The sequence below is a fragment of the Tupaia chinensis genome, unplaced genomic scaffold (genome assembly GCF_000334495.1).
Source record: "Tupaia chinensis unplaced genomic scaffold, TupChi_1.0 Scaffold145652_1, whole genome shotgun sequence".
Classification (NCBI taxonomy): Eukaryota; Metazoa; Chordata; class Mammalia; order Scandentia; family Tupaiidae; genus Tupaia; species Tupaia belangeri.
Window position 1 is genome coordinate 2,762,411 of NW_006205509.1, and position 11,035 is coordinate 2,773,445.

An 11,035-nucleotide genomic window follows, 5' to 3' on the forward strand; every position below is an offset into this window, starting at 1 on the left:
CCACAAAGTTGCTATGAGTGTTAGCTATAGAGATAGGTAAGTACGGAATACAAAAAGTGTAGATGCAGGGCCAGCAGGTGTCATAGTGGTTAAGGCACTGGACTCCTACATGGCCGATGACAATTTGAGTCCCAGACCTGGTGGCTTGAAATTTATGCCGGATGTGTGCATGCATGCCCAAAATGCTGAGAGAAAGGAGAAGGGATTGTGGCGTGGCCATACCCCTGGGGGTGATTTCTCACTTTCTCTTTTCTTTTTTTAAAAAAAGAATTATTTATTTAATTTTATTCATTCATTTATTTTAATTTGACCAGAGAGAGAGAGGAAAATGAGAAGGCAAGTCACCAGGTCCAGGACTCAGACCGTGGTCTGCCATGTGAGAGTCTACCACTTCAATCACCATACCCCTCCCCCTTTGTTTTTTTAAAGATTTTTTTTTTTTTAAGAAATTTTTGCTATAGGGCACGTACACTTGCCAGAGAGACAGAGACAGAAAGCAAGGAATCACCCCCCGCTTGGGGAATGGCCATGCCACAATCCCTTCTCCTCCATTCTCCTCTTGGGATTTTGGACATGCACACACATACACCTGATGTAAATTTTAAGCTGCTGGATCTAGGACTAGAACTGTGGTTGACCACATGGGAGTTTAGCAATGTAACCATTAGGCCATTTGCTGGTCCCTGAAGATTTATTTTATTTTATTATCATTATTTTTTTACATGTGCTCACCAGAGGGAGAGAGAGAGACAAAGTAAGAAAGCAAGCTACCAGGTCTGGGAGTCGAACCACAGCCATGTGGGAATTCCAACACTTCAACCACCATACCACCTTCTGGTCCCCTCACTTTTCCTTTTTCTTTGTCTCTGTCTCTCTCTGGCAAGTGCACGCATGCCTTACGGGGGGAAAAAAAGTGTAGATTCTACAAATAGTTGCATCCTTTTATAGGCTAGGCACTTACCTTTGGAGACACATGGTAAACAAGTTTGAGCTTAAGAATTACTTTGTTAACAGTGGTCAAGGTGCTGGCAGGCCAGCAGCTTCATGCCAGGTGTGTGTACATGTGTGCCCAAAAGGAGAATAGAGAAGGGATAGCAGCATGGCCATCCCTCCCGAGAGGTGATTTCTTGCTCTCTGTCTCTCTGTCTCTTTGGCAAGCACATGTGTCACATAGCAAAAAATCTCTCTTAAAAAAAATTGTCTAGTAAGGGTGCCAGATAATTCTAACACTCAACAATTATAGCCATTAATTATTGGTTCTCAAGGGAACACAAGTGGGCAGTGTTGAGACATCAGGAAAAGCTTCTTAGAGAAAGTGATTTTTTTTAAAAAAATGTGCTGTAGGGCAGAGAGAGAAAAGGAAAGTGAGAAGAAAATACCCCCAGGGGGATGGGCATGCTGCAATCCCTTTTCCATTTTCTTTTTGGAAATTTGGTCACACACACACACACACCTGGCATGATTTTCAAGCTGCAAGGTCTGGTACTTGAACCATGAAGTCAGCCATGTGGGATCCAGCCTTGTTAGCCTCTGTGCCATCTCCTGGCCCAGAGCAAGTAATGTCTACATGCTTGACACTGGTGGGTGAAGTGCCTCTGAAATGAAACCCAAGTGACTGGAAGTAGACCCTAGGGAACCACAGAGGGAGAAGGCTAGGGATGTGTGTGGATGACACGAGTCTAAGTGCCCACTGACCTTCAGGAGCTTCCAGTTGACAAGTTATTTGAAAAGAGGCAACAGTTGGATTTCTGTCAAGGACAAAAGACAAAAGTTGAAAGTCGAACCAGATTATTAGTACCAAGCTCTGCTCCTGGTTCTGGGGAGCTTCCAATGGAAGACTAAAGTTACCAGGAAAAATGATCTCCTGCGCCCAGCTCCCAGCCTGGCTACAGCTGTGTGGAGAGAGGTGGAAGTGGGAGAGTTCTGGGGAGGACCAGAGAGAAGAGAGACTCTGGATGGATGTCCAAAGGTCTCGCTCTTTGGGCAGAAATTGGAACTCATACTTCCTGGATGACAGCAAAGGGCATAGCCTGCCAGGATAGGCTTTGGGAGAGTAAAGATCCAATTCACAGGAGGATGGTTTGGTTCCAAGTTTAGGCTTGGGCATAGAAGGATGGTTATCCAGGCAGCCAAGGACTGTAAAGCTACGAGGATTTCCTAGGCAGGTGCCTGCCTGGTTTCCAGGATGGGATACACTTCAGTCACGAAATGGACCAACGGTGACCGCTAGATCCCCCGCCCGGGTGGGAGGGGGCGGGACGGTCCTGGGAGAAGGGCGGGGGACTGGCTGGGCTGGCATTCACCCACGACCCCCCTTTCCTGCTATGATGGTCCGTCAGTAGCAGGTTCCCGACCCCCGGGGCATGTGGGCAGAACTGGCCGCAGTCAGGTGCTCGGGGCCACAGGAGTTCTAGGGCGCTCCGAGGGCAGCTCTGCCTGCTGCGTTCTCCGGTGCTTGTGGAGATGCCCAAGTGACAGTCGAGCTAGTGAGGACGAGAACGTTCCCTTTTGGCCCCAGTCCGCTGCATTCATGGCGCTGCGGGCCAGCCTGGTGCCCCTGTGCTGCTTGGCACTTCTGGCCCTACCGGCCCAGAGCTGAGAGCCCGGCCGGGGGCCGGTTGGCAGGCGCCGCTACGTGCGCAAACAACTCGTGCCGCTGCTCTACAAGCAATTCGTGCCCAGCGTGCCCGAGCGGACCCTGGGCGCCAGTGGGCCGGCCGAGGGGAGGGTGACAAGGGGCTCCGAGCGCTTCAGAGACCTCGTGCCCAACTACAACCCAGACATCATCTTCAAGGATGAGGAGAACAGTGGGGCCGACCGTCTGATGACCGAGGTAAGGAGAGCCTCTCCCCACCTGTGCCAGGGCACCGTCAACTCCTCCTTTCTCCTACAGCAGCCCCAGAGGGCAGCCAGGTTTCATCTACAGAGACTTCAATCTTAAAGACCTTCCCATAAGCAGCACCACCACCACCCCTGCCACTCCACCCCCCAAAAAATCACAAGTACCCTGCTGGCTGGACCCGGTGGTCAGGAGGGTTTCCCCAACTGGGAGAAGCTGGGGTGGGGAGCGGGAGGAGGGATTGCCTAGTGAGAGTGAGGCTGGGAGAGGCAGCGAGGGCGGGGAAAGGAGGATGGCGGCAGGCGAGACGGGAAATGGCTGAGGCGTGGACCGGGGGTCAGCCACCGAGCCAGGCAGGAAGGGCTGGGGTGAGCTGGGGGCCAGGAGCTGGCTAGGCAGCAGATAGAAAGCTTTGCCCTTAGCCTGGCTCCAGACCCGATTGTGGAAAAGCTGTGTGGAACACGGAGAGCAATCTGAAGGGGGTGGGGAAAGCCGTGAGCAAGGGTCAGGTCACCAGGCCGTCTACCTGAGGAGGGGCTGAGCAGGAATTAGCCTTGGCACGGGAGAGGTGCTAACCAGCGCAGAGCTGCTAATCTCGGGTCCAAAGGACAGTCTGGGGTAAAAAAACAGAACTCAATGAGAAGAACATATGAGCCCACCTGAGAATCAAAGGGCTCTGGGGTCCCCCAAGCTAAGTTTAGCTCAAGGACTTTCCTCGCTAGGAAAGAATTAAATCCAACCACCATCACTGAGCATCTGCCGCAGACCAGAACTGAACCAACACAGGGTGAGGCCCTCCAGTCTTGTGAGAGAAGGACCACCTCTGGCTAGTGACCTTGAATGTCAGAATGGTGACATTCCTCCACTCCACCCCACCCCCACTTTAGAGTGGGGCCCTAAAGAGAGCTGGGCCCCAGGAGGAAAGACAATTTAATCAAAATCTCACAACTAATTAGTGGCATGGCTGGGACTAGAATTCAGGGCTCCTGACTCTAACTCCTTACACTTTCCATTACACCACCTAATTGTGTATAGAGTGGGGGCGTGGGGGGAGTGGGAGGGGTACGGATTTCCTCTGATTAATTGCCATAGTTTTCCAGGTTACTTTGTTAGGAAAACCTGTCCAGGGGAGAAAGCTCCTCGTTGCTCCTGCCCTGAAGCCTCCCTCCTACCCGGAGATCAGGAAGGCAGCAACCTTTCCTTTCTCCTTGGTCACAGAGCACCGTGGCCCTTTCCTACTTGCTGCCACCTGCAGAGGGGGCAGAAAGAGGGACAGGCTCAGGAGGGGCTCTGCCGGGCCTGGGAACCCCTCAGTCTTGCCTGTCTCCCACACCCCAGCTGCAAAAGGCCTCATTGAGTTGGCTCTGCACTGGGCTGCTGCCCCCGCAGGTCAGGGCCTCCGGGCCTCCTGAGGGGACAAAACGACAAGAAGTTGGAAGGAGCTACCACTTTTCCTGTTCTCCGCCCCAGTCCCCTCAACCCTGCGGAGGTGGACAAGACTGGAGAAGAAGGGCAGGGGGAAAGTGTCCCTCTGGCAGTTAGAAGGAAATCAAGTCCAAGGTGAGAGGTTGGAGCGGGAAGAAGAAAAGGAAACCGTCCTCTCTGCGCCTCCTCCCGCGGTGTCCCTGCTATGGTGCGCGCCAAGGTCTCCAGCTCCCGGGCTGGAGCGGCCGAGATAACTGGTCTCACTCCCCCAGGCAGGCTTCCAGCCTCTCGCTTTTCCTCCTCTCCACTCCCACCCTGCAGGGGGCCCCCCAGATCCGCTCCAGGGCAGCTCCAGTTATTCTCAGGTGCTATTCCCACGCCTTTCCGGCTGCGTCGGGAGCAGAGATGGAGAAAGGGGGCTCTCGGGGCTGGCAGAGCCTGAGCTGGGACTGAGAGGACCGGCCGCGCTGGGGGAGGGGACCTGACGGGCCGGAGCAGGGATGAGGGGCGCGGCTTTATGCCCTTTCCTCTCCCTGAGCTGGGGCGGCTGAAAAGCGCCTTTGTGGCTGGGGGGGCGGGGGCCCCCTCTTCCCCCGCCGCCCCCGCCCCGGGCGCGTCCCCGGCCTCGGCCCGGGATTCTCGCTCGGTTAAGTCATCCCGGAGAATGGCCATTGTACTTCGCGCAGCCCCCGCCACTCCAAGCCTTTTTCCAGCAGCCTTGATCCCTCACGGCTTCTCAGGGGCATCTCTGTGGGGGGCGCCCAGACCTCGAAGGGGTTAATGCTAGGGGCCCAAAGGAGGAGGAGGAGGAAGGAAGGAAGGAAGCGGTGCCCAGTGCCAGGGAAGGCAACGAAACAAAAGATGAATCAGGCAGAGGGAGGGCAGCCGGGGCCTGAGGCGGGGGCCAGGCTCAAACCCCGGCTCCTCTGGAGGAGCCGGCCCACACCCCACACCAAGCTTCCTCCCTCCTTCTTAAGTCTGGCCCTCTCCCAGGTTGAGCTAAGGTCCCCAAACAAGCAGGCATGAGGGATGGGCATTAAAACTGGAGAGAGGGTCAGTATGGGTGCCCCCTCTCAACGTCAAAGGTGACCCCACAGTTCTCCAACAAAGGAGTGCAGACTGGTGACTACACCTGTTCAGACTCCCACCTCCCTCGGGCACGAAGCTAGGAGGGAGTAGAGCGGGACCAGGCGAAGATAAGAATGGACCCTCCTAACCAAGTCCCCTTTGCCCCTGTGGTCATGATGGTGGTGAGAAACTGACTCCTTTGTTCCCACGCGCAGCGCTGTAAGGAGCGGGTGAATGCGCTGGCCATCGCCGTGATGAACATGTGGCCCGGAGTGCGCCTTCGAGTGACCGAGGGCTGGGACGAGGATGGCCACCACGCTCAGGACTCACTTCACTATGAAGGCCGTGCCTTGGACATCACCACGTCCGACCGCGACCGCAACAAGTACGGGCTGCTGGCGCGCCTGGCAGTGGAAGCCGGCTTCGACTGGGTCTACTATGAGTCCCGCAACCACGTCCACGTGTCGGTCAAAGCTGGTACGGTAGGGGGCGGGTGGTAATGGTCGCCCAAAGGGGACTCCTCGGGACCTGGGTCTGCGATAGCCCTGTTGCCACCCTAGGGGAGACCAAACAAGCGTTAGTGCTGTGAACCGTTTCATTTCTGCCCACACCGGGGCCAGAGTCGTGGGAAATTGCGTTGTCCAGGTCTGGCGAGGTCTGCGCTGGGCTTGACCCACATCTTTGAGAATCCGTACCAACATCGTGGAAACGCTGGTCCCAATTAATCCTCCTATTGTGTTCTCTGCAGACAATTCCCTGGCGGTTCGGGCTGGAGGCTGCTTTCCGGGAAATGCCACCGTGCGCCTGCGGAGCGGCGAGCGGAAGGGACTTCGGGAACTGCATCGCGGAGACTGGGTGCTGGCGGCCGACGCGGCAGGCCGTGTAGTGCCCACTCCCGTGCTGCTCTTCCTGGACCGGGACTTGCAGCGCCGGGCCTCGTTCGTGGCTGTGGAAACCGAGAGGCCCCCACGCAAACTGTTGCTCACGCCTTGGCATCTGGTGTTCGCCGCCCGAGGGCCAGCGCCGGCTCCGGGCGACTTTGCACCGGTGTTCGCTCGCAGGCTACGCGCTGGGGACTCGGTGCTGGCGCCCGGCGGGGACGCGCTTCGGCCAGCGCGCGTGGCCCGCGTGGCGCGGGAGGAAGCCGTGGGCGTGTTCGCACCTCTGACTGCGCACGGGACGTTGCTGGTCAACGACGTCTTGGCTTCGTGCTATGCGGTTCTGGAAAGTCACCAGTGGGCGCACCGCGCTTTCGCTCCTTTGCGCCTGCTGCACGCTCTGGGAGCGCTTCTCCCCGGCGGGGCTGTGCAGCCGACTGGCATGCATTGGTACTCTCGGCTTCTCTATCGCTTGGCGGAGGAGCTGCTGGACTGAACGGCCCAGGCATAGAAACCTCTGGGAGCCTACTTGGGGATATGGACAGGAGGGAGGGAAGGATAGGGAGAAAAAGCGGCTATAGGGAGCGGCCTGGTTAGGGGCGACTTCCCAGGTCCCAGGTGGAGTTGATGGTGGACATTCCTTCATGAGGACTGTGTTTAGTCTCTTCCCTAGTGCTTCAGCCCCACCTGATAATTTTATTTTATTTTTTATTTATAAATTGTAATATAAGTATCTGCTTGCCCGCCTGCCAAAGTGAGAGGCTGGGGCATAGCCTTAACACTATCCGACACGGCCAGTCTGATGCCTGACATTTTCCTACTGGTGGGCTAATAAAGGGAAAGCTTCCAGGACCTTATTGGAAAACACTTCCATTCCAAGGGTGATTCATCCCCAAAGAAAGGGAGAAAAGGGGACTAACCCTAACCCTCACCTTTACTTGCTCCTTTCTCAGCTGGATCTTGAGACTCTATTTCTTGAGATCTTACTTCTTCCCTAAGAGGGGGCTTGGCAGTCTATCAGCAACATGATCCAGAAGAGTCCTCCCTTCTCTAGGTTACTGGTCCCACTTCCCACCAAGACAGGACAGCCATTCTGCCTCCCTGGTCGCGTGCTGACTGTTGGGTGGACCAGGGCTGTCTGGGGAGCAGGAAGGCCCTTGCACACCCCTTCTCTCTCTTACTCCCTTTGGGTATTGATATTCAAAGCACCTTGGTCCCATGTTTTGTTTTGTCTTAAGGGTTGGGTTTTTTGTTTGTTTTGTTTTGTTTAGGTTTTTACCATACAGTGTGTGTGCTTCCAGAGAGAGACAGAGACAGAAAGAGAGAGAGAAAGGGAAAAGTCACCCCTCCACAGGGGGTGGAGGGTGAGGGGAATATTGCCATACCACAGTCCCTTCTCCATTTTCCTCTCAGGGTTTTGGGCATGCATGCACTTGTGCCTGGTGTGTTTTTCAAGCCACTGGGTCCTGGACATGAACTGCACAGTTGGAGATGTGTGATCTAGTTGATCTTAATTATTAGGCCACCTGCTGGCCCCCCTAGTCCCCTATTGTTAGCCTGAAGTCTTGGCCCTTCCCTAAAGGCCATGAATCAGCCTGGTCCCCCTTCCTACCCAGTAGCAACGTCTGATAGAAGCTAATGTTTTTCTCTGGAATAACACTGGGCCAGCTGGTCACCTACGGGAATCTCTGGTTTATAGCTTACAGTCCCTGGTTTATAGCTTACACGTACACTTGTCGCTTAAAGAAAGGACCTAGAGAAAGAGTTGGAACCTTTCCTTACTGCAGGGCTGCCTACAGAGAACCCATTCAGCCTGGGTGTAGGTGAGGGAAAGAAGTAGGGTCCCCAAGCCTGAGCATATACATTTTACAACCTGAGGTTCCCTCTTGATGTCCAGCTCTGGTCACTTTTCCTACTGACTTCCTCCAATGCCCCTCCTCCCCTCGCTCCCATTATCCCATTGTCAAGGGCTCTGCTTTCCTGGTCTGGCTGTTGTGGGAAGCTTTGAGTTCCAAGACAGTTGATTCAGGCTGTCGAGAGTCCCTGAGTTAGGACTAGAAGCTCAGAGGAAGTTAGATTATTGTGGAAGGGGAATGTCTAGGGTTGGGGGTAGCGGGAGTGGAATAGTGAGGGAAGGGGGGAGCTGGGGAGTGGTACAACTCAGTAAGAGCCAGATCTTACCTGTGGCTGCTGCATGCTCCCTGCTCATAGGTCCCTACTATACACTGCCCCCTGGTGGCCTTCAGGAGCTATCTAAGCTTATGCATGGGATTCTCTTCCAGCTCAAAGAAACAATACTCCGTGAATGTATGTACTGGTCCTGCTGCAGGAAAGACTCTCTCCCAGGAGAGGAGAGATGGCGGGTGGGACTCGTTAAGCTGTCAGAGCTGAGCCACAGGTGTCAGGAGCTGGCGAGGAGCACATTTGCTTCTCTTTAGGAAAGTCCTAAACTGTGACACTTTGGCATGCCTGGTTTAGCTCTGTGGCTCCCAAAGCTGGACGTATGGTAATAGCATATCTGTGGTAGCTCAGAATTCCTACGTGTGTTTTTCAAGCCACTGGGTCCTGGACATGAACTGCACAGTTGGAGATGTGTGATCTAGTTGATCTTAATTATTAGGCCACCTGCTGGCCCCCCTAGTCCCCTATTGTTAGCCTGAAGTCTTGGCCCTTCCCTAAAGGCCATGAATCAGCCTGGTCCCCCTTCCTACCCAGTAGCAACGTCTGATAGAAGCTAATGTTTTTCTCTGGAATAACACTGGGCCAGCTGGTCACCTACGGGAATCTCTGGTTTATAGCTTACAGTCCCTGGTTTATAGCTTACACGTACACTTGTCGCTTAAAGAAAGGACCTAGAGAAAGAGTTGGAACCTTTCCTTACTGCAGGGCTGCCTACAGAGAACCCATTCAGCCTGGGTGTAGGTGAGGGAAAGAAGTAGGGTCCCCAAGCCTGAGCATATACATTTTACAACCTGAGGTTCCCTCTTGATGTCCAGCTCTGGTCACTTTTCCTACTGACTTCCTCCAATGCCCCTCCTCCCCTCGCTCCCATTATCCCATTGTCAAGGGCTCTGCTTTCCTGGTCTGGCTGTTGTGGGAAGCTTTGAGTTCCAAGACAGTTGATTCAGGCTGTCGAGAGTCCCTGAGTTAGGACTAGAAGCTCAGAGGAAGTTAGATTATTGTGGAAGGGGAATGTCTAGGGTTGGGGGTAGCGGGAGTGGAATAGTGAGGGAAGGGGGGAGCTGGGGAGTGGTACAACTCAGTAAGAGCCAGATCTTACCTGTGGCTGCTGCATGCTCCCTGCTCATAGGTCCCTACTATACACTGCCCCCTGGTGGCCTTCAGGAGCTATCTAAGCTTATGCATGGGATTCTCTTCCAGCTCAAAGAAACAATACTCCGTGAATGTATGTACTGGTCCTGCTGCAGGAAAGACTCTCTCCCAGGAGAGGAGAGATGGCGGGTGGGACTCGTTAAGCTGTCAGAGCTGAGCCACAGGTGTCAGGAGCTGGCGAGGAGCACATTTGCTTCTCTTTAGGAAAGTCCTAAACTGTGACACTTTGGCATGCCTGGTTTAGCTCTGTGGCTCCCAAAGCTGGACGTATGGTAATAGCATATCTGTGGTAGCTCAGAATTCCTACGCACAGAAGTTTCCCCTTCATGTCCCTCAGCCTTGCAACCATTGAGGTCAGGGTCAAGAACGTAGATGCATAACAGGGCTCAAGGTAGTGCTTGATAAAGGCAGCATGTGGAAATGGGCCAAGTTTTCCTTTACCACCCACCATTGTCTGAAATCCACACCAGGTGCCTGTTGTCACCCCCCACCCATTTTCCTGGTCTCAGAAATACAGTCCAAGCTATGGACCTTTCCTGTCTGCTATCTAAACCTGCCTTTGTCTTCTTCCATCAGGTCCCGGTGCCCTCCCACCATGTCACTCCAGGTGATGACTCATCTGATAAACTAATTAGTCTGTTCTTGTTGGTGGGTTGTTTTTACTAGGTAATGCGTAAAAAAGGGCCTTTAACCATAAAACCATAATGGTGGTGATTTCCTTTGGGCAGAGAGGTATTTGGGGACAAGGACAACTCGTTGGGTTCCCTTAAACGATCAATACATCCTGTAGGCTATTCCCCGGACCTGAATCTCACCTCCTACACCTCCTTCCACTTCCACCCCTTATTATCCTCCTTTCCTTGAAGCTCCTCTTAGCTCTTTAAGCAGCAAAGTGCACCATCTCCATAAAGCAGTCCAGCACCTTAAGTGTATTCACTTGGCCTCACAACGCCTGCAACTGTAACACCTCTTCCCATCAACAAAATAGGCCATGGGATTAGAGAAAGAGCATAGCCTGGAAGTTAGACCTGGCAGAACTGTTAGCTGGGATTGCACCTGATACGGAATAGGCTCTCGGTAAATGTTTTCTGTTCTTTGTATCCGTTTCTCACAGACTTTACTGCTTTCTGCTATCTGTCTGCTTCTCTCTCCATCATTCCATTATCAGTGTACCTTTCTGGGATTGTGTTCCACCTATAATAGTTTGATTTTGTGCCTTTTTCAGAAGGTGCTGTGTGGCAGATTTGGGTTTGTTTCAGAACTAAGGCTTAATTTTAAAATACTCGTGTTTTGGGACCAGCAGTCGGCATAATGGCTATGTCACTGGACTCCCACGTAGTCGACCGCGGTTCGAGTCCCGGACCCGGCAGCTTAAACTCACGTCGGGCCTGTGTGTGTGCGTGCCCAAGATCCCGAGAGGAGAATGGAGGAGAAGGGACTGTGGCATGGCCATCCTCCCTGGGGGGGGGGGGGGTTCTCTCTTTCTGTCTCT

At 53.8% G+C, this 11,035-nt stretch overlaps 1 protein-coding gene across 1 annotated transcript; it reads left to right on the forward strand.

Moving 5' to 3' along the window:
* Nucleotides 1-2,290: 2,290 nt before the first annotated feature.
* On the forward strand, nucleotides 2,291-7,488 carry DHH (desert hedgehog signaling molecule). The gene is given in 3 exon segments (XM_027768149.1): nucleotides 2,291-2,833; nucleotides 5,548-5,809; nucleotides 6,081-7,488. Coding segments are annotated over 3 exon segments (1,191 nt in total). The 5' UTR covers nucleotides 2,291-2,530; the 3' UTR covers nucleotides 6,707-7,488.
* The last annotated feature ends 3,547 nt before the right edge of the window (nucleotides 7,489-11,035 follow it).